Here is a 16,074-nt window from a genome sequence, read left to right on the forward strand (position 1 = left end):
CCCCGTCCTCACATTCAGCTCCTCTCTGTGCCCACTTTTCCTGTCCTCATAGTTTTAGTAAGCTCCTGTGCTTTTGACCTGATCTTCGTCCTCTGTTCCTTTATCCTCCATCAGTCCTTCCTGGCTCCTTACCCCTCGCCCTGATAAACCCCACAAGAGATCTGCTTTACCCTCTACAGAATCTTTGTCTTCTCCTCTCTCAGGCCATGCGGTTCTGTGTCTGCCTCTGGAATTCTGCTCCAGTCCTTACTGCCCCTGGTTATGTAAAAAGCCCTCTTGTCCTCAGCCAATCTCTCTGCCATGCCCCTAGGCCTGAAGGAAGGGGATGGTCTGAACACAAGAAATAAAGCTGTGCATCTGCAGCCTGCTTGTCTCCTAGGCTCAGCGGGGGGAGTCAGTTACCTAGATGTTCAGCAGATCTAGGAAGCTTAGCTGTTTGCCAAATGGTCTACAGTATTTGGGCACACAAGAATCTCATAGCAGAAGACAGCTGAAATATTAAAAACTGGATAACACCAATTAGTTCATAATAAATGGCTTACTTCTAGAAAAATACCTTGAAATATCTAGGTATAGCTTTATTTTTTTTTTCAAAGATTTATTTACTATGTATACAGCATGTATGACCAGAAGAGGGCGCCAGATCTCATTAGGTGGTTGTGAGCCACCATGTGGTTGCTGGGAATTGAACTCAGGACCTCTGGAAGAGTAGTCAGTGCTCTTAACCTCTGAGCCATCTCTCCAGCCCCTAGGTATAGCTTTAATATCCAGTTGAATTTCTATAATATATTCTTATGGCCCCACAAGACAGGCAGATCCCAAGAACCAAAAACCATGAGCTTTAAGCTCGAGAGAGACCCTGTCGCAAGAGAGTAGACAAACAGCAACTAGAGAAGGGCACCAGGAGTCCTGCTCTGGCCTCTGCATGTACTTGTGTACTGAGCACACACCCCACTCCTGTGCACGGAGCACACACCCCACCCCTGTGCATAGAGCACACACCCCACATCTGTGCACGGAGCACACAACCCACCCTGTGCACAGAGCACACACCCCACCCCTGTGCATAGAGCACACACCCCACACCTGTGCACAGAGCACACACCCCACCCCTGTGCATAGAGCACACACCCCACCCCTGTGCATAGAGCACACACCCCACCCCTGTGCATAGAGCACACACCCCACCCCTGTGCACAGAGCACACACCCCACCCCTGTGCACGGAGCACACACCCCACCCCTGTGCATGGAGCACACACCCCACCCCTGTGCATAGAGCACACACCCCACACCTGTGCACGGAGCACACAACCCACCCTGTGCACGGAGCACACACCCCACCCCTGTGCATAGAGCACACACCCCACACCTGTGCACAGAGCACACACCCCACCCCTGTGCATAGAGCACACACCCCACCCCTGTGCACGGAGCACACACCCCACCCCTGTGCACAGAGCACACACCCCACCCCTGTGCATAGAGCACACACCCCACCCCTGTGCATAGAGCACACACCCCACACCTGTGCACGGAGCACACACCCCACACCTGTGCATGGAGCACACACCCCACACCTGTGCACGGAGCACACACCCCACACCTGTGCACGGAGCACACACCCCACCCCTGTGCACGGAGCACACACCCCACACAAGAGCTAAAGGCTAACGACCTGAGTTTGACCCCTGGGATCCACGTGGTGGAGAAAGAGAAGGCCTCCGACAGTTTCCTCTGACCTCCACACGAGCCCACACTGGCGCACACACAAATAAATGAATAGAATCGATTTGATTGAGGCTTAGCCTGTATTAAATAAAACATAGCATTTTTTAAAACTTAGCACTAGTACAGGCAGGCTACGTGGCTGTATGCTCAGTGTCCCACCGGCCAGTCAAGGAGTCAAGCAGGCCGGGCTCTTTTCTGAAGGCTGCAGGGAGAATCCATTTCCAGCTCTGTCTACTCTATCGACACATGACATTGCTTGGTCCGACCACGGTGAAGCTGAGGGGAAAACGGGAAGTCCGCTAGGGTGTGGTGGCCTACCTATGGCTTCTAAGCCATCCATGGCTCCATAATAACTCTATCAAAATGCAAACACACAACTTTAATAGGTCTGGAGAGATGGCTCAGCAGTTAAGGGCACTTGCTGCTCTTGCAGAGGACCTGGGTTTGGTTCAAACCTCTAACTCCAGTTCCAGGTGATCTGACACCCTCTTCTGGCCTCCACAGGTACCAGAAATGCCTGTACATGGTACACATACATATGTACAAGCAAGTTATACACACAAAAATAAATAAAATCTTTCTAAAAAAAAAAAAAAAAAAAAAAGCCAGACATGGTAGTGTATAGTGTGTCTTTAGTCCTAGCACATGGCGGCAGGGCAAGTGGATCTTGTGAGGTCAAGGGCATTCTGGTGTATATATAGCAAGTTCCAGGCCAACCAAGGCTACATAGTGAGACCCTCTTAAAAAATAAAAATAAAATGTAAAGAGATAGTAGGTCCCTCAGTATGCCTCTTTTTTTTTTTTTTTCACCTCCTTTGGTTTTTCGAGACAGGGTTCCTCTGTGTAGCCCTGACTGTCCTGGAACTCACTCTGTACACCAGGCTGGCCTCAAACTCACAGAAATTCACCTGCTTCTGCCTCCCGAGTGCTGGGATTTAAAGGCGTGCACCACCACCGCCCGGCTTTTTTCTTTTGTTTTTTTAAAAGTGTTTGCTTTTCTATTTGGCTTATTTTATTTATTTTATGTGCATGAGTATTTTGCTTGCATGTACGGTTACCACCGGCTTGCAGAGGTCAGAAGAGGACATCAGAGCCCCTGGTACTGGAGTTGCAGATGGTTAGCTGCCATGTGGGTGCAGCAGGAATTGAACCTGGGTCCTCTGCAAGAGCAGTAACTCCAGCCCTCAGCTGGCTTCCTTATACAGCCCAGGACCACCTGCCTGGGGAACTCTTCTGCCCACAGTAGGTTGAGTTAACAGTCAAAACAATCCCCACAGACATGCACCAGGCCCATTGGATCTCTCTTCTCGGGTGACTCTCAATTGACGCTCACGATGGGGGACCAGGCAGATGTGTCAGTCCCAGTGAAGGCTGTCACTGGAACAGTCCCAAGGTTTCTGTGGTTCAAACCAAAATGGGTCATTTCCCTGCTGTCTACCTCCTGTTTTGTGGACTTAAAGATAGGCCTGAGGAAGCTAGGTGCCATGGCGCATGGCAATACCAGCGCTGCAGCGGCTAGGGCAGGATTATGAGTTCCAGGCCAGCCTGGCTGTTTAGTGGGAGCCTGCCTCAAAACACCAAAGAAAGGATGGGCTAGGAAAAGACTGTCTGGCCCCACTGTCACCAGCCTTGGGTGACAAAGTGAAGGGATGCATGGAGGACCCCCATACTGTTAGTGACTCCTCCAAGTGGCAGGTCACTGTGCTCATACCCCTGTCTTGAAGGACCACAATCCTGCTGTCCCAGCCTGGAGCCCCAGTGGCCCCCATGAGTGGGATGAGGAGCTAGAAACGTGTTACAACAAAAGTCACATTGCGAGCAGGGGAAGCAGGGTGCAGAGGGCTGGTAGCCTCTGTCAGGTGTGTCAGGTGTGTCACGGCAGCCCGGGCTCCTGTCCCAGGTCACTACGTTTCTTCTCTGTGTTCCATTACTAATGACATACCCCAAACTAGATATGGTTTACTCTGGAGGCAGAGACAGGTGAATCACAGCCAAGGCTCACCTCTGACCTCCGCATGCATGCCCACACATAAACACGCACACTCACGTACTCTGTGTGTGTGTGTGTGTGTGTGTGTGTGTGTGTGTGTATAATATTTATATGTCTCCAACCTGATTGATACACTTTCCTAGTCCCAACTCTCAGCTGCCTCAACCACAGAACAAGGTCTCATTCCAGGCATTTTTGTGTGGTTCAGTGGTGTAGCTCTTACCTAGTATCCTCAAGGTCCTGGGTTCCATCCCCAGCACCCAAAGTAGCCCCCTCCCAAAACTCTGAGGCCAGCCGGCTCACGGACTCCAGCCTGGGTCAAGGGGACAGTACAGTAATGGCCTGGAGGTGCTGTCCAAGGTGGCACACACACACACTGCTCGGATCAGCAACAGCCAGGTAGGGCAAGTGCTCCGACTCATCCTGATGCTTTTCACCGATGGGGAAACTGAGGCAGTGGGAGGTAGCCAACCCTAGGAACACAGTTGGTAAGTAGGAGCCAAGATGGTGATCCTGGCCCTTCCGGTGCCTCTAGACCAGGCGTGTGGGTCCTAGTCGTGGCCCACAGTGGCCACAGAGCCCAGCCCTGCGGTGCCCAACCTCATGGTCTTCCCACGTCGCAGGCGGGGCCGACAAGCAGCAGATGGACGCAGAGCTCCGGAAGGAGATGATGGCCATTTGGCCCAACCTGTCCCAGAAGACCCTGGATCTGCTGGTCACACCTCACAAGTGTAAGAGCAAGCCCAGGGGAGGGCAAGGGAGGCTGGGAGGGGGGCCCGGGCTGAGTGAGAACTTCCTTGTCCTCCACAGCCACGGATCTGACTGTGGGTAAGATCTACGCGGCCATGATGATCATGGAGTACTACCGGCAGAGCAAGGCCAAGAAGCTGCAGGCCATGCGGGAGGAGCAGGTACGCCCACTGCTGCGGTGCTGAATGGGGTTCCAGGCCTGTCGGGCTTCGTGGGAACCAATCAGAATAAGGAGTGTGGTGAGGGTGGGCCTTTTCAGAAACACCTAACCTCAGCCACCAACAGGTACTGAGTATCAGCCTGGGCAGGTTGCTGTTTCAGTCCCTGGCCTGGATGTCTGCCCCGGGGTAGTTGAAAAGGCTAAATGTTTTCATAGTGGCTAATAGTGCCATGGGGGAAATGCTAGAGCAAGGGTGTGTGGTGTGAAATGGGCTGTCAAGGACACCCTCCCAGAGGGGGGAGAGCTGAGCAAAAGCTGAGGTAAAAGGGGAGGGACTGGAGACGTGGCTCCGCAGTCAGGAGGTGAGAGCCTGTGTTTAGCTCCCACCACCCACACAGTGTCTCACAACTGCCTGAAACTCCAGTTCCAGGGCATCTGAAGCCCTCTTCTGGCCTCTGGTCACCTGATCATGTGTGGTACATGCACGCATGCACACAGACACACACACACACACACACACACACACACAGAGAGACACACATACACACACACACACACACACACACACACACACACACACACACACACACTTAGGCCTGCACACATACACATAAAATAGTAAGATAAATATTTTTTAAAAGGTGACTGGAGACCAGATGTGGTGATGTAAACCTTTAATCTCAGCACTCAGGAGGCAGAGGCAGGAGGTTCTCCATGAGTTTGAGGCCAGCCTGGTCTACATAGGGAGCTCTAGGCCACATCAAGACAACATAGTATTCCAAGAACCTGTCTCAAAACAGAAGAGAGAGAGAAAATAAAAGGGAAGAAAGAAGAAAGGGAGGAAGGGAGGGAGAGAGAGAGAAGGGAGGACAAAGGAGGGGTCAGGAGAGCTGGCTCAGCAGTTAAGAGCACCATATGCTCTTCCAGAAGACCCAAGTTCAGTTTCCAGCACCCACGTACTGGCTCACAACCATCTGTAACTCCAGTTCCAGAGGTTCTCAGGCATCAGGCACACAAGTGTTGCACAGACATACATGCAGGCAGAAGACTCATACACATAAAATAAAACATTTTAAAAATGAAGAGGATGGCTCGAGATGGCTCAGAGGTGAAGAGCACTGGCTGCTCTTCCAGAGTCCTGAGTTCAATTCCCAGCAACCACATGGTGGCTCACAGCCATCTGTAGTTAGATCTGGTGCCCTCTTCTGGCGTGCAGACATATATGCAGGTAAAATACTGTATACATAAATAAATATATCTTTAAAAAAAATAAAATAAAATAAATGAAGGGGGGTCAGCATGGTGGCACATGCCTTTAATCCCACCAGTAGGGAGGCAGAGGCAAGCAGAGCTCTTGTGAGTTCACACTCAATCATATAGAAAGAAAGAAATGAAGGAAGAGGTTTATTCCCAGGTGGGACATTTGTTGTATGACAAAGCTTTTCCAGGAGAGGCCTAACACTCACCCCAGAGAGGGAGCCTAACACTCACCCCAGAGAGGGAGCCCACAACAGACCAAAGTTCAAGTTGGAAATAAATAAAACTTGAGTTTTATTGGGATTACTTGAAAATCAGAAATGACTCAGACAGCGTATCACCAAACCCACCCCAGCATGAGTGACAGCTCACAAAGCTGGGAACCTGGAGCCCACTGTACAGCCTGCAGGCAACTCAGCAGATTGGAAAGTGCCTTTTTTTTTTTTTAAGGCAGGTTTTGTCTGTGTAGCCCTGGCTATCCTGGAACTGGATCTCTAGCCCAGGCTGGCCTCGAACTAGAGATGTGCCTGCCTCTTCCTCCTAAGTGCTGGGACTAAAGGCCTGATCACCACCACCGGACTTGAAAATGTCCTTTCCAAGTGTCTCAGTTGAAATAAACCTCTTCCAGGCAGTTCATCTGGTTTCTGCTTCTTCTAGGCAGGTGTTCTTATCTCAGGGTCCTTAATGCGGCCTGGCTTCTTTGAGAGTGACTCTTAGCAGTCTTTATTGCTTACTCATACAGGGAGGGGCCTAGTGAGTCTGGTCAGTTTCAGGGATTTCCTTAAGCTATTTTCAGTTGTTTTCCTCATGCCTTAAAGAATTTCACTGAAGATGGAATGCTTCAGTATCAGAGGAAACTATTATATACACCAGCATTCCAGGCAGAGAACAGCCTGTACAAGGCCCTGACGCTGGACCTTGCAGGATGAGTTTGGGAAATATTGAAGAGGTCAAAGTGACAGACAGAACAGAGCAAGGCAGAACGTGGGAGGGGGTGAGGGTATGGGGAGTGCAGGGCTAAACCCTCAAGACTGCAGGGTGGACCCTGACTTTTATTGCAGGTGGCTTAGGAGAAGAGGGGTCTAGGGGTCCACTGTGTTCTCGCTGGCACCCTCTGGTGGCTGTATGGGAGAAATGCACAGAGAGGTTTCTGGACTGATTGGAGGTGTAGGATGAGGCTGAACATGGTAAAGGGTAGTTGATAAATGGTTTAGTTCTGAATGAATTTGGATGGAAGACATGTATATAGCGTCATTTCATGGGTTTCTAGCATGAAATTTATAGATGACAACATTGTGTCACAATGTCAAAAGTTGGACAGGGTCTCAAGAAATAGTTCAGTGGGTAGAGGACCTGAGTTCCATTCTTAGTAGCATGTGTGCATGTGCCAAAAGATAAACACATTGTTTGTTTGTTTATACGTAATACACAAGATACATAAGTAATTTTAAGTAAAAGATAAAAAGTTAACTAGATGCCGGGCGGTGGTGGCGCACGCCTTTAATCCCAGCACTCTGGAGGCAGAGCCAGGTGGATCTCTGTGAGTTCGAGGCCAGCCTGGGCTACCAAGTGAGTTCCAGGAAAGGCGCAAAGCTACACAGAGAAACCCTGTCTCGAAAAAAACAAAAAAAAAAAGTTAACTAGAGCACTAGGGAGGCAGAGGCAGGCAGAGTTCCAGGTCAGCCAGGACTACATATAGAAAGACCCACCCTTAAAAAAAAGGGGGGGGGGCGCGGCGGAGGCACAAGCCTTTAATCTCAGCACTCGGAAGGCAGAGCCAGGAGGATCTCTGTGAGTTCGAGGCCAGCCTGGTCTACAGAGCAAGATCCAGGACAGACACCAAAACTACACAGAGAAAACCTGTCTCGAGAAAAAAAAAAAAAAAAAAGAGGAGGAGAAGAAGGAATGGGTAAGCTAACAGAGCAGACGGAGGAGGAGGAAGGAGAAGAACAAGAACAAGAAGAAGAGGAGGAGAGGAAGAGGGTAGACACAACAGAGCAGACCTGCCTGTGTGGGGTAGGCGTCTGGGGTGGGGGAGTGGCTTGGCGGTGGAGTACTTGCCTGATACACACAGCCCTGGATTTGACCTCTCCATCACAGGGCCGGCCTTAGCTTCCAGTCAGGCCTCCTTGCACACACTCTCTGCTTTCTTGCCTTCTCAGAACCGGACACCACTCATGTTCCAGCGCATGGAGCCTCCATCACCAACACAGGAGGGAGGGCCCAGCCAGAACGCCCTTCCCTCCACTCAGCTGGACCCAGGAGGAGGCCTGTGAGTATCCACCTGGGCAGTTGTGGATGGGTGTCAGGCACTGGGTTCCTGAATCCCGGAGCACATGTGTCCGTCTTGACCTCTGTCCCTGGTGCAGGATGGCTCAAGAGAGCGGCATGAAGGAGAGCCCGTCCTGGGTGACCCAGCGGGCCCAAGAGATGTTCCAGAAGACTGGTACATGGAGCCCAGAGCGAGGGCCACCCAGCGATATGCCTAACAGCCAGCCCAACTCGCAGGTGCTGCTGCCCCCTCTCCCAGGCTGGGTGGTTCAGGCAGAAAGGGTCTCCCACACACATGGTCAGGCCCCAGACTCACCCAACCCCACCCACCCTCTGCCTGACAGTCTGTGGAGATGCGAGAAATGGGTACGGATGGCTACTCAGACAGCGAACACTACCTCCCCATGGAAGGCCAGGCCAGGGCCGCCTCCATGCCCCGCCTCCCAGCAGAGAACCAGGTGAGAGCTTGCAGGGTTCTGGGCCACGCCCACACACGTTCCTAAGGACCCTGTACCTCTCCCTTAGAGACACTGGACCAGGTGGGACCTCCTGCAGGTTCATGCAGGGGGTGCCCTACCCTTTCCTGGCTCCTTCAGAGCACCCAAAGGGCCTGGCCCTCCTAACCACTTCCTACCAAAAGCCAGAGAGAGATTGGGGTACCCTTTCAGGGCATAGTAGTTACTGCCAAGTGGCTTCCTTCTGCCCTGTTGAGAACATGAAGGGCAGGGGATGGGCTTGGGAAGGGGTGGGTCCAGCTCCGGTGAGAGGTGCCACTGGGAATCCAGCTTCAGCAGCATGTGGCGTCTCAAGCACTCAAGAGGCTGAGAAGAGGAGGTCCAGGCCAGCTTAGGCTACAGACCTGGACCATATCTCAAAACAAACATGGTTTACATCCATAATCCCAGCACTTGGGAGGTGGAGATCAGGAGTTCAAGGCCAGACACTGCCATATAGCTCGTTTGAGGCCAGCCTGAACTATGTGAGATCCTGTCTCAAAACAGAATTTAAGAATCCTGACTGCAGCCGGGCGGTGGTGGCGCACGCTTTTAATCCCAGCACTCGGGAGGCAGAGGCAGGTGGATCTCTGTGAGTTTGAGGCCAGCCTGGGCTACAGAGCGAGATCCAGGACAGGCACCAAAACTACACAGAGAAACCCTGTCTCGAAAAACCAAAAAATAAAAAACAATAAGAAAAAAGAAGAATCCTGACTGCTAGTTGGAGAGATGGCCGATCGGGTGAGAGGACTCGGTGCTCTTGCAGAAGGCCCAACCCCGATCCAGCTCCTACACTAAATGACAGTTCACAGGCCCTGTAACTGCAGCTCCGGGGGACTAATACCGTTTTCTGACCTCCTCAGACCTACACACAGGTGCACAAACTCCCACACACATACACAAATAATAAACTAATTTTTGAATTCCCACATAAAAAGAGAATCCTAACTCTAAAGCGGATGTGGAGCTCATGGTATCCCCTGTGCTTAGCATGGGCAGACCTGGGTCCCACCACAGCAAAAAAAAAGAAAAAAAATGCCCCTGCTACCCATGTACTTCACACACATGTGCACCTGTACATACATGCACATGCACCTTTGTGCTCCCAGTGTAGCAGGCATCTGTAGGGATCACGCCTGCCTGTGTGCATGCCCATGGCCTGCCACCTTCAGGAATGGGCATGTCTGAGGACTCTGAAGGCAGAGTCTGGGTGGGCCTGGGACGGCTGGGACGTATATTCTGTCCGTGTCTGGGAGGGGTGGGGTGGGTGGGTGTGCACCTGGTATGTGTGCCGTCTCTGTGGCTGCTGCACTTAGCTACTTCGGCCCCTTGTAGGGAAGGCAAGATCCCATGGGGAGAGAGGAAATAAAGCATGTCTGGCTACCGCGCAGTGAGAGATGGGGATAAAGCCCAGGCTGCCACTGAGGAGCCCAGGACAAGGAGGAAGGGCAGGAGGAGGGGGCAGGAGGAGGGTGGCCGGCATGTCTGGCTGGGATGGCTTGCCCTGTGTTATGTAGCATATTTGCTGCGCCTGGCTGGGTCATCATGGCCCAAGGGCCTGGCCTGTGGCTGCTGTGACCTTGGGGTGCATGTGGCTGCCCCATCCCTTCTGTCAGGCCTGGCCTGCTGGCCCCAAAATAGAGATGAGCCAAGCTGGGCTGACGGCCACCTGGAAGCTTTGAGCTGAAGCTGGGGCGAGGTGGGGGAGGGGTGCTGGGCCGCAGTGCATCGCATGAAATGGGCCAGGAGCCTGTGGCCTTGCTGTCCCATCTGTCAGTCTCATGTCTCTGCCATCTGTCTGTCTGTCTCCTGTTTCTTCTGTGCCCGTTGTGGGGGACAGCCAGCCGGGTCCTGGGGCACCCCCTCACTCAACACCGGAAACTTTAATTCTCTCTACCCACCACCTCCTCCATGTACCACCCACGACCTCACCATCCCTTTTGCCTTTTATATTTATTTCCTTCTTTCTGTTTTTTTTCTGTGTGCGCCATCCTGTGGGGCTGGGACAGAGGAGAAGGGGCCGGCCACGTGGAAATAACCTCAGTGTATGTACCGCGCCCGGCCAGCTCGGCTCCAGCCCCCTCTCCCTCCCTGCCCTGTTTGTGCCAGTACCCACCATCTCCCCCTGCCCTTTACCCGACCCTTTTGTTGCAGATCCCACCCCTCCCCCATGGAGCCCCTCCCTTATGTGTTGTGTCCTATGTATGCAAGGGGCCACACTGCACCCCACTTCATCTTCAGAGCCTCCAAGAGGCCAACCTGTCCACCCTGCCCCTTTCTTGGGGGTCTGTTCCTTCAGCTCCTCCAGTGACCACTGGCCTTCTGCCTCAGGTCCCTTTAGCTCCTGCCTGGAGCTGGGCCCTGCACATCAGAGTTGAACCAGGCCTGGTCCAGTGGGCCTTCCTTCTTCTGCCTGCTACTGAGAACTGAAGACTGTCCATGGCAGAGCAAGACCAAGGATTGTGGGACAGTAAATGCAGATTCAGAATGATCTCCAGTACCTCCACTGCTGGAGCAGCCCAAGCCGGGCCTGGGAGATAGGAACCAGAGATGGGAGTGGGGATGAAGGTCAGGAGAGTTGGACCAAGGAGAAGCAGGCTCCCAGGCTTGCAGTCTGCAAGTGGAGCGCATGCTTCTTGCCAGCCAGCCTTAACACCAGAGGGGCAAGTCTAGCACACAACCTAAGTAGCAGCAAGTCCCTGTCAGTGAGACTTCAGAATCCTTAGGGCTCCACCTTTGCAGCCAGCAAGCCAGACACTCAGGCCCCACTGCACCCCTGGACACAGTCCCTGGATGGTTACATATACCCTGATTCTGTCAGCTGCAGGACTGGAAGGAGCAGGCCACGAAAGTGCTGGCCATTAACTGTCCACACCTGTCCCCCTCCCCTAGACCATCTCTGATACCAGCCCCATGAAGCGCTCAGCCTCTGTGCTGGGACCCAAAGCCCGAAGACTGGATGACTACTCACTGGAGCGGGTACCACCTGAGGAGAATCAGCGGTACCACCAACGCCGCCGGGACCGGGATCGGGATCGGGACCGGGACCGGGACCGGGGCCAGGACCGGGACCGGGGCCACCGCACGTCCGAGCGCTCTCTGGGCCGCTACACTGATGTGGACACAGGTAGGCTGCCACAGGACCCAGGACAGAGGCTCCACAAAGAAACAGAAGGTCAGGAAAGAGGAGGCTGAAGGGCAGAAGTAGGGACAGGGGATTGGACATACACCACTAATGCCTGCATGGGGGAAGCTGGGAAGGAGGGTTGGAGTTGGAGGCCAGCCAAGATGCATAGTAAGACCCCAGTTCAAAAGAGAAATGAGTCAGGCTTGGTGGCACACACCTCTAATCACAGCACTCGGGAGGCAGAGGTGGGCAGATCTTTGAGTTCGAGGCCAGCCTGGTCTGCAGAGCAAGTTCCAGGGCAGCAGGCTGACACAGAAAACCTGTCTCAAAAGAAAAGAAAGAAAGAGGGCTGGGTGATGTCTCTGTGTGTAAAGTGCATGTTGCACACAAATAAGAGCTGACATAACATCTCAGCACCCGTGTACAAAGCCAGGTATGGGTATCTGTAACCCTGGTGCTGGGAATGCACGCAGGAGTGCATTCCTAGTGATTCCAATTAACCAGCCTAAGCTACTCAGTGAAGCTCCAGGCTAGCGAGAGACACCATCTCTGAAAAACACAAGGTGGAGCTGGAGAGGCCCAAGAGGTGAAGCAGCGACCATGCAGGCGTGTGGACCTGCATCTGTACAGCAGACAGGGCAGTGCACATCTGTCACCCCAGCCCTCCTAAGGTGGGAGATGGAAACGAGAGTCCCCAGAAGCTCTTGGACCAGCTAGCATGACATACACAGCAGATAACAAGAGACCCTGTCTCAAACAAGATAGATGAGGGCCAACATCTAAGATTGCCCCAGCCTCCCCGTGCACTTTGTGATACTTGCACCCACACTTACACACATGTACACACCATACACAAAACCAATTTTTTTTTTTTTTTTTTTTTTTTCGAGACAGGGTTTCTCTGTGTAGTTTTGCGCCTCTCCTGGAACTCACTTGGTAGCCCAGGCTGGCCTCGAACTCACAGAGATCCACCTGGCTCTGCCTCCCGAGTGCTGGGATTAAAGGCGTGCGCCACCACCGCCCGGCTATTTTTTTTTTTTTTTTTTTTCAAAACCAATTTTTTACATACAAAAAAATTAAGATTTAGTTAGTTGGTTTGAGACAAGATCTCACTATGTAGTCCTAGTTGGCCTGGAACTCACAGAGCTTCTCCTGCCTCTGCCTCCTGAATGCTAAGATTAAAGGCATGCTGTGGCTGTTTGGTTGGTTGGGATTTGTGTTGGTTGTTTTCTCCCCCGAGACAGGGTTTCTCTGTGTAGCCCTGGCTGTGCTGGAACACGCTCTGTAAACCAGGCTAGCCTGGAACCCATATATCTGCCTGCCTCCAAAGTGCTGGCATTAAAGGTGTGGGCCACCATGCCTGGCTGCATTTTGTTTTTTTAATGTGTGTGTGTGCCTATGTGATCATGAATGTAGGTGCCCCAGAGGCCAGAAGAGAGTGTTGGGTCCCCTGGACCTAGAGAGCTACAGGCAGTTGTGAGCTGCAGAACATGGGTACAAGAAACTGAACTTAGATCTTATGCAAGAGTAGCAGACACGCTTAACCACTGACCCATGACTGCAACACCCTAGCTGAGGGGGATGTTGTCTGGGTGGTAGGTATGGCTAACATGTGCAAGGTCCTAAGTTGGTTATATTCAACACTGAGAAAAGGGAGGGGCCAAGCAAGATGGCTTAGCCTGTACGGGCATCTGCTGCCAAGCCTGAAGACCTGAGTGCCACCGCGGGAGAATGGGCGCGCTGAAAATAAATGTAAAAATTAAAAGTGACCGGAGTTCCTGAGTAGGGAGGAAACCAGGGGCTGGGGCACTGAGCCTGGGGACCCTCCGGGCCTGCCTCCCCTTCTCTGCGGCCCGTTCTTCCTCTCTCACCATCGTCTCCCACTCAGGTCTGGGGACAGATCTGAGCATGACCACCCAATCTGGTGACCTGCCCTCCAAAGATCGGGACCAAGACCGGGGCCGGCCCAAGGACCGGAAGCATCGGCCGCACCATCACCACCACCACCACCACCACCACCCTCCGGCCCCCGACCGGGAGCGCTACGCACAGGAGCGGTCGGACACCGGCCGGGCGCGGGCCCGGGAGCAGCGCTGGTCCCGCTCGCCCAGCGAGGGTCGGGAGCACGCGACACACAGACAGGTGCGTGGGGCAGGCCCAGACCTACAGACCTGGTGGGCGGGGGCGGGGCTGCAGGGGGGTGGCAGGGGCGGGGCGAGCCTGGGAGGCGCCCGGGGCAGGGCGCGGGTAGCCCGCCGCTCTTGCTTTCCCCTTGGCCCGGCTTCCCTGCGACTCGTGTCCTGCGGACGCCTGTGAGTGACTTCGGAAACTTACGAAGCTCGTTTCTCGTTTCTCTCCTCACTGTTGTGTTGGTTTGCCCCTCCACCCCCGCCTCTCCGTCCCGCCGCCCGCCCGCCCGCCCTCCCGTCTGTGTGTCCCCGTGTGCTCCTGGTCGGTCCGTGGTATCTTTGCTTTTGATTTCCTTTGTTTCGATTTTCGTGTAGGGCAGTAGTTCCGTCAGTGGAAGCCCAGCCCCCTCTACGTCCGGCACCAGCACGCCGCGGCGCGGCCGCCGCCAGCTCCCCCAGACCCCCTGCACCCCGCGGCCGCTCGTATCCTACTCGCCCGCGCCGCGCCGGCCGCCGGCTCGCAGGCTCGCGGGTCCCGCGGCGCCCCCTGGCGGCTCGCCGAGGGGCTGCCGCCGCGCGCCTCGCTGGCCTGCGCATGCGCCTGAGGGCCCGCGGCCGCGCGGCGCCGACTACACCGAGCCCGACGGCCCGCGCGAGCAGCCAGGGGGCGCGCACGAGCCCGCGCCGCGGTCGCCCAGGACTCCGCGCGCCGCGGGCTGCGCGTCACCGCGCCACGGCCGCAGGCTGCCCAACGGCTACTACGCGGGGCACGGCGCGCCGCGGCCGCGCACAGCCCGCAGGGGCGCGCACGACGCGTACAGCGAGAGCGAGGACGACTGGTGCTAAGCCGCCCCGCCTCCCCGCGGCGCCCGCACTGCGCGGGCGCGCGGCGAATGACAAACAATAACGTTTTTAAAAAAGAAAACCGGGGAGAAAAACAAAAATAGCTTCTATTGATGAGTTTTATCATCTCGATTGAATCTTTCGTTTTCCCGGTGAACGAAACCGAGGTGGCTGCGAGCCGGAGGGGCGGCTGCACGCCCCACACACTTCTCAGACCCACGGGAGTGCTTGCGGGCCACGCCAAACTTATTACTGCCTGCAGAGATCAACTACGAGAAATAACACTAACAGTTTTTAAAAGGACAAAAAAAAAAAAGATTGAGAAAAACGGTTTTTTTTCTGACATTTGGTCCTGCTCGAAATAACAAAAGAAAAGAAAAATTGACCATCACCACCGATTCCCTTGCTTCTTTTTTCCTTTATCTTTTTAAAAACTTTTTTTTTCTTTTTTCCTATCTTGTTTGAAAAACGTGGGCTTGGGACTGTGAAATATTGCATGACATTAAAAAGAACAAAAAAAAAATAATAAAAACGAAAAAACTTGAATCCAAGGGCTTCTGAACTGGAGTGGTCTTTGTCCTTTGACCAAGATGCCATGCAAGTTACTCTTGGGAAGTGGATGGAAGAGGGAGGCAGTTTGTTAGCTCCCAGAGAAACAGCGCAGAGTCCACAGGTACCAGGAACGACGGCCCTGGGTTCACTCCCAGCTAAGGGCAGCTGTGACTCCTTGAGAGGATAGTCCCCTCAGAGGCTTCTCCTGGCTGTGCCCAGCCTCCGGTACCACCCACCTCTGTGTTAAGTGTTCTGCCCTGGCCTCTGGCTCCTTGAACCAATTTCGTGAGGAGTTCTCAACCCGCCTCAGCCATGGAGAAACGCTGGCGAGGTCAAAGATGTGAACAGTCTGGAAGGATTACGCCAGAGCAATGAGTGGGGCCAGGATTGTTTTTAAACATTAGTGTGTATGGATATGTGGATTTGGGCATGCGTGAAAGTGCCTTCTGAGCCAGCCGGAGTTACAGGCCGCTGTGAGTCCTCTAGCCCGGGTGCTGGGAACCGAGTTCAGGTCCTTTGGAAGAGCAATGTATGCTCTTAACTTCAGAGCCCTTCCCGCCCTCGCCCCCGCCCCCGCCCCGCCACCCCCCTCTGGCCGCCAGGGTTCTTACGCTGACCCCCTCACCACATTCACCTACCTCATCCAGCATTCTGTCTAGATGCCCACTCTCATGCCCCATGCGGTCTACATACGCACTGCAGCCTTGGGGGTAAGAGCCACCTGCCCAGCCCCACCCCACCCCACCCCACCCCCGCCCTCCGGCTTCCCAG

At 53.9% G+C, this 16,074-nt stretch overlaps 1 protein-coding gene across 1 annotated transcript in view; it reads left to right on the top strand.

Annotated features, from left to right (window-relative positions):
* Nucleotides 1-15,692, top strand: part of Cacna1a (calcium voltage-gated channel subunit alpha1 A) — a 228,042-nt gene extending 212,350 nt beyond the window's left edge. Inside the window, exons 39-47 of the mRNA XM_059263091.1 lie at nt 4,344-4,451; nt 4,531-4,631; nt 8,050-8,159; nt 8,257-8,395; nt 8,503-8,616; nt 10,662-10,697; nt 11,545-11,779; nt 13,668-13,921; nt 14,284-15,692. Coding sequence (XP_059119074.1) covers nt 4,344-4,451; nt 4,531-4,631; nt 8,050-8,159; nt 8,257-8,395; nt 8,503-8,616; nt 10,662-10,697; nt 11,545-11,779; nt 13,668-13,921; nt 14,284-14,754 — 1,568 coding nt within the window. The 3' untranslated portion in view covers nt 14,755-15,692. The remainder of the gene's footprint in view (nt 1-4,343; nt 4,452-4,530; nt 4,632-8,049; nt 8,160-8,256; nt 8,396-8,502; nt 8,617-10,661; nt 10,698-11,544; nt 11,780-13,667; nt 13,922-14,283) is intronic.
* Nucleotides 15,693-16,074: the final 382 nt, after the last annotated feature.

Source organism: Peromyscus eremicus, chromosome 5 (assembly GCF_949786415.1).
Source record: "Peromyscus eremicus chromosome 5, PerEre_H2_v1, whole genome shotgun sequence".
Lineage (NCBI taxonomy): Eukaryota > Metazoa > Chordata > Mammalia > Rodentia > Cricetidae > Peromyscus > Peromyscus eremicus.